The following is an 18,391-nucleotide window of genomic DNA, read 5'->3' as shown; positions in this document are numbered from 1 at the left end:
TATTTATAAAGTAGTTTTAAACTTTACTTAGTCATACTAGTTTTTTCTTTATGCTTTCTGATTTTTGCCTTGCTATAGAAAGGTATCTTATACCTCAAGATGATAAAAAAGATCCTGTGGTTTTTTTCTTAATCATTTTATGTTTACATCTTTAACACATCTCTGATCTTTTTTTGTGTGTGGGTTAACTTAATATTTTCCATGTGGGTTTCCAGTTTCCTAGCACCAATTATTGAACATTATGATTTTTGTAATAGTTTAAATACCACTTTCATAATAATATAAAGTTCCCATAAGTGCATAGATCTGGATTTTTTACTGTAAGGAATTGATCTAGTTTGTGTTTTTATTTATTTATTATAAATTTATTTATTTGTTTATTTATTTATGGCTGTGTTGGGTCTTTGTTGCTGTGAGCGGGGGCTACTCTTTGTTGCGGTGTGCAGGCTTCTCATTGCGGTGGCTTCTCTTGTTGTGGAGCATGGGCTCTAGGTGCGTGGGCTTCAGTAGTTGTGGCATGTGGGCTCAGTAGTTGTGGCTTGCAGGCTCTAGAGTGGAGGCTCAGTAGTTGTGGCGCACGGGCTTAGTTGCTCCACGGCATGTGGGATCTTCCTGGACCAGGGCTTGAACCTGTGTGCCCTGCATTGGCAGGCGGATTCTTAACCACTATGCCACCAGGGAAGTCCCTATTTTGTGTTTTTATACATGAGTAATGATACTCTCTTGTCCTTTATACTGTATATTGATATCTATAGGGCAAGACACTATTGTTCTTTTTTGAGAAAATTCTTAATGCTTAATCTTTTGCTCTTCTGGATAAACTTCGGAATCACTTTGTACTGTACTTTCACTTTAAAAAAATCCTAGTGGTATTATTGGGATTGCATTGAATTTTCATAGATTAACAATGTTAAATTTTCTCATTCAGAATAATTCTTTAGTATAGCCTTAGTATTGTGGGTTTTGGAACCAGATTTCCTGATTTGAATCCTATCTGCCATTTTGTGTAAACTTTGACAAAGTACTGCCTGCCTCAGTATCTGTGAAATGGGGGGGTAATAATTCTTGCCTCATAGACGTGTTGTGAGGGTTAAATAAGAAACTGCTTCAAGTCCTCAGAATAGTGCCCGACTTTGTTTAGTAAGTGCTCATACATGTTATTACTTAGTGACCTTCCCTCCAGTGAAGTCTCTAGCATTTGCCATTTGTAATTTTTGCATGCTTATAGACAAAAAGATAAAGTTCTTCAAATGATGTCTTAAAATAATAGCCAGTAAGTTGAATGAGATCAGAGGGGTTCTCTAAGAGCAAGTGAAATGGTGTGATTGAAAGGAATATTTACTTGTGATGGACTTGTGAGGGTTTTTTGGGAGAAGAAGGCTTTATTGGGGGTGGGGGGAATGACTTAATGCCAGAATAACTGAGGTTTTACTATGTCAGGATCATAATGTTTGAATCTAATTTATCTGAATATATGAAAATGTGTTACTAACAAACATAAAAATGTAGACAGTTGCGCTTTATAACATAGGTTATAATTCTAGCTGTATCATAAAGTAAACTTACATTCAGTGTTATTAATTTGTCCAAGCTAGGCAAACTTGCTGTTGCTAGATACTGTAGATTTTCCAGGTGATTTTTATGTAAGTAAACTGGTTCTGACAGAGTTGTGAAGCTTGTGGTTTAGGTACAGGATTCAAGCTCCCATATTTATAAATAGGTTTTAAAGATTGCAGGCTCAGTATCTAGTATAGTACTCCTAACAGATTGATTAGTATGTAAGTAATTATTGACTTTGTAATGAGAAACACTATTGGTAATGTGGAACCACTTTGAAAATCTGCCTTTTTGAGGGCAAACAGAATAAAGCCACCTTTAGGTTTTATAGAATGCAATGTTAAAGATCATAAGAATTTTTGTTACCATTTCTCTGAAGTAGCTTTAACATTTCACTTACAGAAGTTGATTTCTCAGTGGTAAAAATTGCATATACTTTATAGCAATAAATATTTTGTTCCAATATTCCTTTGTTCTAGAATTAAAAGATGAAGATGATGATGATGACTGTTTCATACTTGAGAAAGCAGCAAGAGGGAAAAGACCTATTTTTGAATGTTTTTGGAATGGACGACTAATACCATATACATCTGTTGAAGAGTAAGTTCTGATTTTTACTGAAATTATATTGTTTTGTGATCTAATCTTTTTACTAACTAATACTTTGTTTTGTTCTGTTCAAGCTTTGACTGGTGTACTCCTCCTAAGAAGAGAGGGCTTGCACCGATTGAGTGCTACAATAGGATATCTGGTGCATTATTCACTAATGACAAATTCCAGGTCAGCACAAATAAACTGACCTTTATGGATCTTGAGCTAAAATTGAAAGATAAGAACACCCTTTTTACAAGGATTTTAAATGGACAGGTATGGTTTTAAGTATCAGAATTTGAATATTTGCAAGTGTTCTATTTTAAGTACAATGAAAGCCACTAGTGTAGATTTGTACTGACAATTTGCATACTTTTCATTTTATTTAATCAGGAGTATAAATTTTCATTCATGAGCATTTATGTGTTCACTCAAAAATTTCAAACTGATTAGATCTTGTTCAGGTAACATTTACAGATCTTTTGTCAGATCTTCATCAGTACCTTAACATAGTAAATAGAAGCTACAGAACCATGTCCATTTGATAAGAGCATATAAGAACAATTTTATCTAATACAAAAGCTGTGTTTATATATTAATAACCTAAATATGCAATTTTAATCTAATCTTGGGGGTAAACTTGAGGTAGAACTATGAAATACTTTGGGCTAAAAGGTGCTGTGAGATTGATCAGTATTAAAATCTGCATTAATCAATAGAAAAAGAATGATAAATTTTTTAAAAAGTTGGATAGAACTAGTGTACTTTTATTCTACCTAAGCACCTCAGAAACTTTTACTTGATACTACTCTTTCAGTAGTTTAATGTTAAGTTGCCAAGAGATGGATGCATTTATTCTGAACTTAAAATTGCTTAAGCAATAAGCACAATACATGACACACAGTATTTATAGTCAGTCATCCCTACATGTTGAAATTCATTTTGCTCTTAATAAAAAAGATACTGAATCTTATGTAATTTTATCGAATACAAGGGCTGTACATTGAAATACAGCATAAAAATTTGGTAGACGGACTGTCCCATTCCTAGTTAATAATTTTAATATTCTTGTCAAGTTGACAAAGAGATAACAGTAATTTGCTGATTCAGGAAGGAGTTCTGAGAACAGATTAGGGGGAAGATTTCCTTGAAGATACGTGCCATTTTTGAGTGTTTACCATGTACATGTTACTACTTATTCAAATAACTTTTTAAAACCAAAAGTTTTTTTTTTTTAATGATTAACATACTGGCCCTTTGACTATCAGCTGCAAAAACTTAAGCTGAAATCAGTTTTAGTTTTGCCCCATTTTCATTTGAAAATGGTATATTGTGGAATAAGGTATATAGGGGGAAATGAACTTCTATAACTTTATGCAAAGTCTTCTGTGAAAGCATGTGATGTAAAGATTATCTTCCCTACTCATTCTCCTAAAGATAGGCATTAAACAAGTATATAGCACCTTATGCTGGAATGTAAATCTCTATACTGTCTCCCATCAGGGTGAAGAATGATACGCAATAGCACATTTTCTTCTTATATATTAGAAAACAATTTTTATTTTATGATTTATTTTCTGAATAAATATAGATATATAATACATAATTAAAAGGAAAGATGTGTTTTGCATAGAAATGTTTCTCAACCTTTTTTTCACTATCACTTTATAAAAGAGCTTTTTTGACCTTTTCTCCCCCTAATCACTCCCCCAATGACATTTTAATACCATAGATATACCATATATATGTTTAAGTACAATATGTATTTAAATCTGTGCCTGACACATAAAAAGATATTTTTATTGCCCTATTGAGAATGTGCATCGTTCACAGTAAGAAGGCTTCCACTTACCCTTTTCCCCTAATCAGCTAGTTCTCCTTATCCTAGGCAGCCAGTGTTTGTCATTTTTTGGTATATCCTAGGATTTAAAACAGGGAAGCAAATCGTTGTTGATAATGACCATTGAGACCTTGAACCCAAGGAAGTAGCAAAGATTTTTCTTTCTTTAGTAATGTCTTTGATAGAAATCGAAATTCATATGGGAGAAGGATCCAGCAAAATATTTTAGTTTTTTATTAGGTTTTCTGGGGTGGGCAGGTATGTGGAAGGAAAAATGAAATGAATGAGAAGTGTCTGTGGTTGTATTTCTTTACTAGTAGCTGTATTTCATAGAACATTTTAAAATTTTACAGGAGCAGCGAATGAAAATTGACAGAGAATTTGCTTTATGGCTGAAGGACTGTCATGAAAAGTATGACAAACAAATAAAATTTACACTTTTTAAAGGAATAATTACACGTCCTGATCTCCCTTCTAAAAAGCAGGGCCCCTGGGCGACTTATTCAGCAATAGAATGGGATGGAAAAATATACAAAGCAGGACAGCTGGTAAGTTTAACTTATTTTTAGATTTAATTTTTAGTAGAATTTGAAACTAAATTAGATGTATTAGAATTTATCAACAACCAAAAATAATATATTTACTCTTGGCTCTTCAGGAGCCAGAAAAGAACGAAAAGGCCAAATGGATTTTTTTTTTTTTTTCGGTACACGGGCCTCTCACTGTTGTGGCCTCTCCCGTTGCGGAGCTCAGGCTCCGGACGCGCAGGCTCAGCGGCCATGGCTCACGGGCCCAGCCGCTCCGCGGCATGTGGGATCTTCCCAGACGGGCATGAACCCGTGTCCCCTGCATCGGCAGGCGGACTCTCAACCACTGCGCCACCAGGGAAGCCCCAAATGGATTTTAATTACGTAATTTAACAGGACATTTTATAAAAAACTTGATTTTTGCCAAAGGCTCAATTAACAAGGTTTTTATTGTTTCTTGCACTAAAATTTACTCAAATGGAGAATTCCGTTTTGTTTTTTTAATTGTGATATGGAGAAATTATTTTTCAGCAAATTTTTATTGAGTGCTGCTCGTGAGTTACTGTGCTATTGACTGCATTGTGGAGAATGCAGAGATCTAGGGGATGTCCTTTGTCCTTCAGGCTGTTACAGCCTGAAAACAGAGATAACCTAAGCAGAATAATCATAGGTAAGAAGGGGGTAAGTGCTATGAAAAGAGAGAATGAATAGTGCTCATAGTTTAGGAGGAGAGAATTTTCTGACTTCGGATTGGCCTGGGAGAAGAGGGTAAATCATGCAATTCTTTGTGCATGAAGTGGCATTTGTATGGAACTTGAAAGAGGTAAAGGCTCAGGTTTGCAGAGGTAATTATGAAGGTAATAAATGCACAAATGTGACACTCTCATCATCACATATCGAAAGCTTTGGAATCAGATGCGGTCACCTCGGAAGTAGTATGTGTAGCTACAGCTTGCTTTTCCAACATTTAGAGGTTAGGAAAACAAAGAGGAGGAGCTGACAAAGGAGAATTGAAAGGGATGAGATAGTGAGATAGAAGGAAACCAGGAGAATAAGGTATTTGTGAAGAGTTACAAGGAGGGAGTGATCAGTTTTGTCAAATTCTGTGTGGTAGTCAAGTGAAATGCTTTCTCAGAGAAGATAATCTGAGCACAGACAAAGACAGGTAAATGCAGGGAAACCGCAAGCAACAGAGTTGGGTTGCTGCAACCTATTGTGTGTGTGAGGAGAAATAATTCAGAAATGAAATGAGGCTGGAAGGTAGGTTGGGTGTAAATTTTTGTTGTCCTTGTAGTTGGGAAGTTTTGAATTGGACTAATGGAAATTACCCTTAGATTTTTCAAGCCAAATAAGGGGAAGAAATACATTATAGGCAAGTTTTGAGCTAATTTATTTGAAAGAAATGATAACTTTGTAAGTCACCGTTCACAGTCTGCAAGCAACATTTATGGGGGTTTGAGATAATTTGCATTAATAATAATTGACTTTGGAAGGCTTTGGGCATTTTAGACACATGCATAGCTGTGACATTTTTGTATGAAGAAGCCACTGTGTCTTTTCAAAGATATGTTACAAATAAGTGGAGAACTTCACAAATATAACTTTATGAGAATATTAGAATGCTTTTTTTGTTAATTTTTCTAACGATAGATGCTGTTTTCCCCTTGCATAAAGTAGTTCTGTTAAGTATTGTTAAACCTGTTTTTCTAAAAGTAAATATTAATACTAAATCCTTGTTTTAAAACTAAATATTAGGTCAAGACAATCAAGACACTTCCTCTCTTTTATGGAAGCATTGTAAAATTTTTTCTTTATGGTGATCATGATGGAGAAGTATATGCTACAGGAGGAGAGGTTCAAATTGCAATGGTAAGACCCCCAAATAACAAAAAATATTTCTTCAAAGTCTCTTGGTACTACTTTCTTTTGCTTAATTGTTAAAATAAAAATACGGTATTCTATTTTGCCTTGTCTTTGGCTTTTCCATTGGTTAAAGTAGTGGTAGCATGAATTTTTATGTTTCATATTTGATGTTTTTAATAATCTATAGAACTTAACATCTGTGTGCCCAGTGTTTAATAAATGTTACATATATTATTGCTAGTTAACACAGTAATTTTGTAAAGTGCACATTTCATCCAAGGCCCACAGACATAAACATTGGAGCCAGACTTCTATCTCAAGAATGAAAAACTTCAAAACTAGAGCTGGTTTTATCCTTATACTATGCTCTTGTTAAAATTTGAATGGCCTAAGGCCTATTTAATTAGGCCTAAGGAGTTTACATGAAAAATGGAAGTAAACACTGTGGTATAATGTAATAATAGCTAATATGATTTATATACTTAATTAGGGTAAAAATATGTTTCTTTGGAAGAAATGTTCTTGTTGCAGCTAAATTTAAGTAGTTTTTTTGAAATGTTGGTATAAATTTTATTTATTCAGGAACCTCAGGCACTGTATGATGAAATAAAAACTGTGCCAATTGCAAAGCTGGATAGGACAGTTGCTGAGAAAGCTGTGAAAAAATATGTAGAAGATGAAATGGCAAGGTAATTTACATTCCAAGATGCATGGTAAAAAATAACAAGAAAAATCAAGAGGAGTTGTCCTTTTAGCAGTTATTGAGTGTGTCATTACGCTCTTCTATTTGGGCACTTGTAGTCTTAGATGTGTGTATTGTGACAAACTTCTTGCTGTTAAAAAAAAACCTGAGAGCTCTCTGTTATAAAAACAGAATCCTGTATTTCATAGAAAAATGAGGAAATCTTATATCTACAGTATCACTGTTATCAGCACTATGATTAAGTTTGTTAAAGAAAAAAAAAAACTTTGGCCTACATCTAGAGGAAAATGGTAGTAACTGCTGAGAGGTAAAGATTAGTACAAAAGAAGTAAAAGGAAATCGAAAAACAAAACGGTTTGTGGCTCTTGTATAGCTAATGATGCTGTCATTTTGATTCCTACTGAATCTCACTGGTAATTCTTTTATTTGTAGAGTTTATCCTGTCTCCCAAAGGTAGCTTGTACTATAAACGAATAGAAAAATCTCAAAAAAAAGCACAGTTCCTGGCTGTTAACACCAGGAGATTTTGTCTTACTCTGTAGCCACAACAGTGGTTGAGGAGAAGGAAATGTTTACAGTATTAATCATACAGGATTTCAGATTTAACCTGTCAAAAAAAATAGAAATCAATATTAAAATTTCTAGTAACTTTTATTTTTAAAAATAAGACCATAATTAACACAGTTCATGAATCATTAATATGCTGGTTTCCTAATAGGCTCCCTGATAGATTGTCAGTAACTTGGCCTGAAGGAGATGAATTATTGCCAAATGAGATTAGGCCTGCTGGAACCCCCATCGGTATGTTTTTGGGTTTTTTGTGTGTGTTTGTTTTTTGTTTGTTTGTTTTTAAATACTGAAAAATGCTTTTCTTACATTTTACATTTCATAGTAAAAGACCATGAAAAATTAAAGTGCTGTGTGAAGACCTAGCAGATTCATCAGATTCTTTGGGTGTAACTCAGACATTCTTATTTTTAATTTTGGACTGATAGGTGCATTAAGAATTGAAATATTGAATAAAAAGGGGGAAGCAATGCAAAAGCTTCCAGGAACAAGTCATGGAGGGTCAAAGAAACTCCTGGTCGAGCTCAAAGTTATACTACACTGTAAGTATACAAACTAATTTGGATCTTTATTGTTGTTCTTAAATATATAACATATGTTTTAATATCTTTGTGTAATTATGAGCTAGCAATCTGATAGATAGTGCATTTGTTTAAAGTTAGGAGTTTCAAAAGTGTGAATAATTCATATTAAAAAAATCAATTGTTTTCTGAGGGTTTTTTTTAACATTTTATTCTGACTTTTCCTATGTAGGTAGCTATGGGCTAAAATAAAGATATGATGTGCATACATGTAGTAGTTTGTACTGAATAGGAATTTAGATTGGATAATCCTTAAGATCCCTTCTATATCAAAAATACTGTGTCTCTGAACCTATGGGCTGGAAGTACTTGTTTCAGATGAGAATCCTGGCCCACTCTTTGGTAAAGGAAAAGAACTACATATTATTGCTCATCTTGTATTTTCCTAACTTGAATCACCTTGTTTGTTAACTTTCTTGTCTGTTGTTTTTTGTTTTTTTTAACATCTTTGTTGGCATATAATTGCTTTACAATGGTGTGTTAGTTTCTGCTTTATAACAAAGTGAATCAGCTATACATATATATATGTTCCCATATCTCTTCCCTTTTGTGCCTCCCTCCCTCCCACCCTCCCTATCCCACCCCTCTAGGTGGTCACAAAGCACCGAGCTGATCTCCCTGTGCTATGTGGCTGCTTCCCAGTGGCTATCTGTTTTACATTTGGTAGTGTATATATGTCCATGCCACTCTCTCGCTTTGTCCCAGCTTACCCTTCCCCCTCCCCGTGTACTCAAGTCCATTCTCTACATCTGTGTCTTTATTCCTGTCCTGCCCCTAGCTTCTTCAGAACCTTTTTTTTTTTTTAAGATTCCATATATATGTGTTAGCATATGGTATTTGTTTTTCTCTTTCTGACTTATTACTTCACTCTGTATGACAGACTCTGGGTCCATCCACCTCACTACAAATAACTCAATTTCGTTTCTTTTTATGGCTGAGTAATATTCCGTTTTATATATGTGCCACATCTTCTTTATCCATTCATCTGTCGATGGACACTTAGGTTGCTTCCATGTCCTGGCTATTGTAAATACAGCTGCAATGAACATTGTGGTACATGACTTTTTTTTTTTTTTTTTTTGCGGTACGCGGGCCTCTCACTGTTGTGGCCTCTCCCATTGCGGGGCACAGGCTCCGGACACACAGGCTCAGCGGCCATGGCTCACGGGCCCAGCTGCTCCGCGGCATGTGGGATCTTCCCGGACCGGGGCACGAACCCGTGTCCCCTGCATCGGCAGGCGGACTCTCAACCACTGCGCCACCAGGGAAGCCCACATGACTCTTTTTGAATTACGGTTTTCTTTGTCTCTTGTTTTTGTCTTGACTGCCTGAAAGTATTTTCAATTTATATTTTCAATAATCTGTTCTGTCACTATATATTGCATGTCTGGTCCATGGATTTTAAAGATGTTTTATTCACTATGCGTTTATTTCCAACATTTATAAACTAGTCAATGGTAATGTATACTTTCATTGTATAAATGTCTTATTAGCCTCGGCAGCACTGAACAGTTTGACTAATTTTACTGCAGTACTCTTATTTTTGGCCTCTGTGACACTATATTTCTCCAACTTTTTTTGATGGCTTAAAACAACATATGTTTATTATCTTACAGTTCTCTAGGTCCGTCCCTGGTGTACTTCACTGTGCTAAAATCAAAGTGTCAGCAGGATAGTGTTCCTTCTGGAGGTTCTAGGGAAGGCTCGCCTTTTCCACTTCTAGAAGCCACCCACATTCCTTGGCTTGTGGCCCCTTCTTCCACCTTCAAAGCCAGCAGTGTAGCATCTTCCAGCCTCTCTGTGACTCTGACCCCTCCTGCCTCTGTCTTATTTAAAAACAAAAACAAAAATACACACAGGCATACCTTGTTTAATTGTGCTTTGCTTTATTGCCGTTTGCAGATACTGCATTTTTTACAGATTGAAGGTTTATGGAAACTCTGTGTTGAGCAAGTCTATTAATGCCATTTTCCCAATGGTATTTGCTCACTTAATGTCTCTGTGTCACATTTTGGTCATTCTGGCAACATTTCAAACTTTTTCATTATTATATTTGTTACGGTGATCTGTGATTAGTGATATTTGATGTTATTACTACGACTTGCTGAAGGCTCAGGTGAAGGTTAGCATTTTTTAGCAATAAAGTACTTTTTAATTGAGATATGAACATTTTATTTTTTTAAAGAAATAATGCTCTTGCACACTCAGTAGACTGCAGTATAGTATAAACAACTTTTATATGCACTGGGAAATGAAAAAATTTATGTGATTTGCTTTATTGCGATACTTGTTTTGTTGTGGTGGTCTGAAGCCAGACCTGCAATATCTCTAAGGTCTGCCTGTATATATATATTTTTTTAATTAGAAGATTTTTTTTGTTAAAGTATATATAATAGATTTACCATTTCAATTATTTTTTAAATGTACACTTTACTGTAGAGTGTTTCACATATTTGTTTCTTTGGAATGTCATTTAACTTGTTCCATTGTTTGTTCTATTTCCTGAAGACTGGAAATTACCCCAAAAGCTTAAACAGATTTAGGTTCACCATTTTTTCCCCCCTAAAGCAAGAATCCATACTCCATAGTGAATCTGTGTTTCTTAGGGTATTACATAAAGAGGCATTTGATGACTGTAATTAATTGTCCTACTTTTAATGCTGCTAAAATGGATTATTGAATTCACTTGGCTAATATGATTATAAAGTTCTCCTTTCATCCATGATGTAATGGTTTCATCCATTAATGATTTTTGCTTAGTTATTTGGTATGCAAAATGGTGATCCTCCCATTCTTTTATTTCTTCCTAATTTATTATCCCAGTTTATTATCCTTCCTAGTTTATTTGTTAGTAATTAATTTCAATTAGGGTCATTGGTTTACTCTGAAACACAGCTTTTATAGGAAAGGCAGTATAAAGGCTTAATCCTTTTTCTTTAATTGCAAATTACCAGTCAGGAATTGGTACAGTACTGTGGTGCTCAGAGACTTTTTTTGATTTTCATAAATGTGTTTTTGTGAATGTATGGGGTTTTATAGATTTGACATGCTTCTTTGATTTTGATGTGCCTTCATGTTTGCCCCTCTGTCCTCTTGATAAGACCCTTTTTGTCTTTGATTTGAGCTTTCTTCCTTTCTGGCTCAAGACATCCTAGAATCTTCTTGTACATGTTTACCCTAAACCTCGATTCACCCATTACTCTTTTTTTTAACATCTTTATTGGAGTATAATTGCTTTACAGTAGTGTGTTAGTTTCTGCTTTATAACAAAGTAAATCAGCTATACATATACATATATCCCCATACCTCCTCCCTCTTGCATCTCCCTCCCACCGTCCTTATCCCACCCCTCTTAAGTGGTCACAAAGCACCGAGCTGATCTCCCTGTGCTGTGCGGCTGCTTCCCACTAGCTATCGGTTTTACATTTGGTAGTGTATATATGTACATGCCACTTTCTAACTTTGTCCCAGCTCCTTTCAGTGGGGAATGGCATTTAGAGGCCTGAGTGTTAGGATTGCTTATGGCCACTGGGCGAAAATGTTTCTAAGCTTTTTCGATTGATAGCTAAACATGAATATTTTTGGAAAAGAAAAAAAATGAATTCATATCGATATTCTGAGTTTTTTTTTTTTTTTTTTTTTTTTTTTTTTTTTTTTTTTTGCGGTATGCGGGCCTCTCACTGTTGTGGCCTCTCCCGTTGCGGAGCACAGGCTCCGGATGCGCAGGCCCAGCGGCCATGGCTCACGGGCCCAGCCGCTCCGCGGCATGTGGGATCCTCCCAGACCGGGGCACGAACCCGTATCCCCTGCATCGGCAGGCGGACTCTCAACCACTGCGCCACCAGGGAGGCCCGATATTCTGAGTTTTTATTTAACCACTTTGATTTTATCCTTTTATTTCATTTCTTTTATGTTGAAAATCTTGATTCTTAACAACATTAACAGTTACTTACTGCTTTATCCTATAATATAGTTTCAAAATAGTGATACTTATAAAATTACTAATAGTACTATTAGATTAAATTTGACTTCTTTGAAGCGCTATTTGTCCTTAAAGTTTTTATATATTCTAAAGTTGAAGTCAGTTGAAATAATTTTTTTTTTTTTTTTTTTTTTTTTTTGCGGTACGCGGGCCTCTAACTGTTGTGGCCTCTCCCGTTGCGGAGCAACAGGCTCCAGACACGCAGGCTCAGCAGCCATGGCTCACGGGCCCAGCCGCTCTGCAGCACGTGGGATCCTCCCGGACCAGGGCACGAGCCCGTGTCCCCTGCATCGGCAGGCGGACTCCCAACCACTGCGCCGCCAGGGAAGCCCAGTTGAAATAATTCAAAAAAAATTTTTAATATGGTTATATAGCCTACCTACATTTTGGTTTTGCTTATGAATTGCTTTATTTTAATTCTATTTTGAGAATATTTTAAGTCAGGTAATTCCAAAGTCAAAAATAAATAGCAAGGAATATTTCAGAGAAGTAATATAATCCTTTTATTTGTTTTCTTTCTTCTGCTTTAGGTCTTGCTTTTTTTCTCTTAATAGAGCACTTAAGTCTTAGAGATTACTCTATGTAAATAAAGTATGCTATTTTCCTCTTGAAGAAAACTTTTAAAGAAATGATTTTCAATATCAAAAGAAAATTATCTCTATATTCTTTTGTTTGTGCCAGTTAAGCTTATTTACAGATACATTTTTAAGAATTGAAATAAAGGAATTTTAATCAGCTGAATGAGTAAATTTTCATTATGCTATTGACTTGAATAGGATAGCTTTAGATTTTTTGAGGTTTCAAAACTACCGTAAAAAATGTATAGCAGGTAGACATTTGATGCCAGTGTGACATTTCTTATTCATGTTCTATATTTAATTTCTCAAAATATAAAATTTTTTCTTTTATTAAGCTCCAAGTGGAAATAAAGAAATCATTTCACATATTAGTCAACATGGAGGAAAATGGCCTTACTGGTTTAAAAAAATGGGTGAGTTATTATTCTGAATGTTAAAAATTATATCACTACTACATTTACTTGAATTTTAATTTCTTCTTAATTTGTCCAGAAAATATTCAAAAGTTGGGGAATTATACATTGAAATTACAAGTTGTACTGAATGAAAGTAATGCAGACACTTATGCAGGAAGACCACTACCATCTAAAGCAATTAAATTTTCTGTCAAAGGTAAGGAAAACACCAATATGTAACTCTGTATGCTAAAGGTGGCATTTTAAATCAAGAAGAAAACAGGTAATTTAATAAAAGATGTTTGACCAATTGTATAACCATCTTGGTCTTAGAATGGCTTTATAATTCTGCTTGATAATCATATTCCTTATAAACTTTTGAAAACATCATTGTTTTCCAGCTTCCCTTGTTACTGGTAGAGTCTAAAGTTATTCTGATTCCTAACTTTTGCATGTTAAACACCCTCCACTACCAGTCCAACCGCCCCTATCCTCCCTCTTCCGCAATCCCCAGAAGTTTGGATAATTTTTTTTTGGGGGGGGGTCCCAATTTCTGAAATTTTAAATTCTAGGGATTTTTCTTGAGTTCCTTTGATTTCCTACTCTGTTTTTTCTTTGTACAACATCTAGTGTTAAGACGTTGGACCTCTTGACTGGTGTACTAATACTGTTTTTTCTGCTTTACATCTCTTGGTTTTATTTCTGTACTTTACAAGAGACTTCTTTTTTTTTTTTTTTTTGCGGTACGCGGGCCTCTCACTGTCGTGGCCTCTCCCGTTGCGGAGCACAGGCTCCGGACGCGCAGGCTCAGCGGCCATGGCTCACGGGCCCAGCCGCTCCGTGGCATGCGGGATCCTCCCGGACCAGGGCACGAACACGTGTCCCCTGCATCAGCAGGCGGACTCTCAACCACTGCGCCACCAGGGAAGCCCAAGAGACTTCTTTAACATGATGTTCAACGCTTTCTATTGAATTTTTCCTTTCTGCTATAATTTTTTTAGTTTCTGAAATATTCTCTGGTTATTCCCTTTTCAAAGTATTTTCTCCGACTTCATGGATTCAGTATCTTTATTAATTCTCTGAGGCTATTAATAATAGTGGCATTTTTTCTTGACTCTTTCAAACTTTATTCATAGCTTGTTTCCTCTATGTTGCTTTTTTTTCACGTCTGCTCTGGGTCCTTCCAATTAGATACCCTCTTACATTACTAGTTATTTGCACACAGTTAAGAATAGAACATTCGGACTTCCCTGGTGGCACAATGGTTGAGAGTTCGCCTGCCGACGCAGGGGACACGGGTTCGTGCCCCGGTCCGGGAAGAACCCACATGCCGCGGAGCGGCTGGGCCCGTGAGCCATTGAACCTGCGCGTCCAGAGCCTATGCTCTGCAACGGGAGAGGCCACAGCAGTGAGAGGCCCGCGTACCGGAAAAAAAAAGAATAGAACATTCGAGAGTGTTTATATCATTTGGGGAGATTATGATAAGAGAATTTTAGGGTTTTTTCTCTTTGGCTGTTCAGATTCCCCAGAGTGGAGTGTAAACACCTGGGTGCCAGCATTTGGGGAGCCAAGCTGGGGAAGACTGTTAGAGGTTTCATATTCAATATTTTTTTTAACATGTTTATTGGAGTATAATTGTTTTACAGTGGTGTGTTAGTTTCTGCTGTATAACAAAGTGAATCAGCTGTACGTGTACATATATCCTCATATCTCCTCCCTCTTGTGTCTCCCTCCCACCCTCCCTATCCCACCTGTCTAAGTGGACACAAAGCACCAAGCTGATCTCCCTGTGCTATGCCCCTGCTTCCCACTAGCTATCTATTTTACATTTGGTAGTGTATATATGTCCATGCCACTCTCTCACTTTGTCCCAGCTTACCCTTCCCCCTCCCCATGTACTCAAGTCCATTCTCTGTGTCTGTGTCTTTATTCCTGTCCTGCCTCTAGCTTCTTCAGAACCTTTTTTTTTTTTTAAGATTCCATATATATGTGTTAGCATACGGTATTTGTTTTTCTCTTTCTGACTTACTTCACTCTGTATGACAGACTCTGGGTCCGTCCACCTCACTACAAATAACTCAATTTCATTTCTTTTTATGGCTGAGTAATATTCCATTGTATATATGTGCACATCTTCTTTATCCATTCATCTGTCGATGGACACTTAGGTTGCTTCCATGTCCTGGCTATTGTAAATAGAGCTGCAGTGAACATTGTGGTACGTGACTCTTTTTGAATTATGGTTTTCTCAGGGTATATGCCCAGTAGTGGGATTGCTCATATTCAGTATTGATCTTTCACTTGATTTTCCTATTTTCAGTAAACTGTAATGCTTTCAGTAGTGCTGTATCCCTTACTCCTTGGACCTACTCTTAACCTTCCCTGGAGAAGAAACCTTCCAGATGTTGCTGAAGATGAGGAAGGCAGTTGACTGGCTCTGTGTGTTGAGGGGTGGGGATCTGAGGAGCTGTTTCTCAAACAAACTTGAACGAGTCTTCCTTTTTTATTTCAGTTTCACTCCTACTTGATAGAGCCATTCTTGAGACTTCTGAGTATGAATTAAATTGGCTCCCTGCTTGCTTTGTTGATGATTGAGGATTTGATTTCTTGAGTCTTTCTGCTAAGTCAGTTATACTTGCCCATTCTCCAGCTTTCAAATTCTGTTACTGTTGTCTTTTTTCTTCATTGTTTTTGTAGGTTTAGGCCTCTTTAAAAAAAATCTCTGTAGTGCCACATCTTTATGGGGTTTTAGAGAGCTGATTTAAGTGCCTGTGATTATCTTGCCTTCTCTAGTCAGACGACCACCTTGGGGAGTGTTCCTTTTTGTACATACAGATCTATCATGTTCTTTAAATACACCTGTGGAACATTCTACAGTATGGACATGCTGTAGTTTAGCAGTTTTCTTTGATGAATGTTGCATGTGTTTCCAAGTTTTTGGCTGTTACAAATCACATTTCTATACGGAAAAAATTTATGGTGCTTTGTGTACAAGTGCTTGAGGATCTCTAGAGTGGATACCAAGAAATAGAATTGCCAAGCTGCAATGTGTGTGCTTTAACATTTTATACATATTTACTGTCAAGTTGCCCTCCCAAAAGGTTTTGTACCCTCATCAACAGACTGAGGGTTCCTGTTTCCCTATGCTCATTCTTGGCTAACCTATATTGTAATATTTAGCCTAGTTGGTGGTTAAATTATTTAATTATTAGGTTGTGTACCTCTTCTAGCCTTTATTGGACATTGTCATCTGTGACAGTTTGTTCCTTTACTATGCCTATTTCATTTTATTTTTAATTTTTTTAAATTTATTTTATTTACTTTTGGCTGTGCTGGGTCTTTGCTGCTGCTGCGCATGGGCTTTCTCTAGTTGCAGGGAGCCGAGGGCTCCTCTTCATTGTGGTGCACGGGCTCTAGGCGTTCCGGCTTCAGTAGTTGTGGCACTTGGACTCAGCAGTCACGGCTCACAGGCTCTAGAGCGCAGGCTCAGTAGTTGTGGCACACGGGCTTAGTTGCTCTGCGGCATGTGGGATCTTCCCAGACCAGGGATCAAACCCATGTCCCCTGCATTGGCAGGCAGGTTCTTAACCAGTGTGCCACCAGGGAATTGCCTACTATGCCTATTTTAATAGTGTAAAGCTGTAGTTCTCAAATTTAAGTTTTACCTGAACCACCTGCTGGGCTTATTAAAATGCAGACTGGTGCGCCTCACTCCTGCAGTTTCTGACTCAGTAGGATGATGTGAGCCCTCGAATTTGCATTTCTAATAATTTCCCAGGGGATGACTTGAAACTGTTATCTTTATAGGAAGTTTTAATGTATTGTGGATTTTAATCCTTTATTGCATACGTTGCAAGTATTTTCTCATATAGAGCTTCTCTGTTAACTTTGTATCTAATAAAATATTTTAAACTTTATCAAATACATCGTTGTATAGCTATTGAGTATTGTGTTTTGCCTTAGTTTTTCCTACGATAAAATCATAGACATATTCCTTTATTATATTCGAAAATTTCATAGTTTAAAAACACATTTATCTCTATGTCTAGATTTTTATACATGGTGTGAGATAAAGTTCTAACTTTATTATTTTCACAGGTGGATTATAGATATAATTTATATAAACTTTGCACAGATTTAAAATGCCATCTTTATTGTAGTCTAATCTTCCATATATATAATGGATGTTTCTACCTACAATGAATCTTCTGACTGATGAATTTTCTTTTCATGTTTATTTTTTTTTATTAAGAGGGTAAACCAGAGAAATTTTCATTTGGTCTTTTGGATCCTCCTTTTCGTGTTGGAGTCCCATTCAATATCCCTGTGGAGTTTCAGGATGAATTTGGTCATACTAGTCAACTATCAACTGATATTCAGCCAGTTTTTGAAGCAAGGTAATCTGACTTTTCATATTTGCTAAGTATTCACTTTTTTCTTTTTTTAGCTTAAATTATTTATGTTCGGTTAACTTCAGGTTTATTATTTAAAATGCTTAGTGGATATTTTATGATATCTGGGGGATTTGTTTAGTCCCAATCTATTCTCTGTGGCTGTAGTGTCATACATACATTACCTCAATAAAGTTTGTTTTGACTGAATTTTCTGTTACAGTTGTTTAGGTGAGACTGATATAGTTCTGTCTTAGTCCATTTCTTTTTGCAAGTATGATATGACTTCTCCTGGCAATTCTATAAACCATACCATGTTTATTTTGTTGTTTGCTTAGAAATTATGGCCATTTAAACTTAGTGGTTACCTACTGGTAGGTTTTTAACCTGCTAATAAAATTTATTTTGGTTTGCTTTTTTTTTTTTTTTTTTTTTTTTTGCTGTACGCGGGCCTCTCACTGCTGTGGCCTCTCCCGTTGCGGAGCACAGGCTCCGGACACACAGGCTCCGCGGCCATGGCTCGCGGGCCCAGCCGCTCCGCGGCATGTGGGATCTTCCGGGATAGGGGCACGAACCCGTGTCCCCTGCATCGGCAGGCGGACTCTCAACCACTGCGCCACCAGGGAAGCCCTGGTTTGCTTTTAAAACCATAGCAATAAAGTTTACACTTTCCATGGAAATTTGGTCCTTCCTTAGAATTTGCCTTTACTTAATAGCTCTATAGAGTAATATGATTGGCTTATGTTAAAAAATATCCCTGAAAAACAATGTGTCCAGTTATACAACTGAGGATGTTCATTGCTTTCCATTACCTTG

At 36.4% G+C, this 18,391-nt stretch overlaps 1 protein-coding gene across 1 annotated transcript in view; it reads left to right on the top strand.

Moving 5' to 3' along the window:
• The window catches only part of SMCHD1 (structural maintenance of chromosomes flexible hinge domain containing 1), a 128,727-nt gene that overhangs the window by 39,049 nt on the left and 71,287 nt on the right, over window positions 1–18,391 (top strand). Inside the window, exons 11-20 of the mRNA XM_081252522.1 lie at window positions 2,037–2,157; window positions 2,241–2,424; window positions 4,342–4,536; window positions 6,271–6,384; window positions 6,961–7,067; window positions 7,800–7,882; window positions 8,077–8,190; window positions 13,125–13,202; window positions 13,282–13,401; window positions 17,437–17,581. Coding sequence (XP_081108648.1) covers window positions 2,037–2,157; window positions 2,241–2,424; window positions 4,342–4,536; window positions 6,271–6,384; window positions 6,961–7,067; window positions 7,800–7,882; window positions 8,077–8,190; window positions 13,125–13,202; window positions 13,282–13,401; window positions 17,437–17,581 — 1,261 coding nt within the window. The remainder of the gene's footprint in view (window positions 1–2,036; window positions 2,158–2,240; window positions 2,425–4,341; window positions 4,537–6,270; window positions 6,385–6,960; window positions 7,068–7,799; window positions 7,883–8,076; window positions 8,191–13,124; window positions 13,203–13,281; window positions 13,402–17,436; window positions 17,582–18,391) is intronic.

Source organism: Mesoplodon bidens (genome assembly GCF_964165515.1).
Source record: "Mesoplodon bidens genome assembly, chromosome: 13".
NCBI classification, from domain to species: Eukaryota; Metazoa; Chordata; class Mammalia; order Artiodactyla; family Ziphiidae; genus Mesoplodon; species Mesoplodon bidens.
Note: the sequence above shows the minus strand (reverse complement) of the source record. Positions and strands in the feature narration are given on the sequence as shown.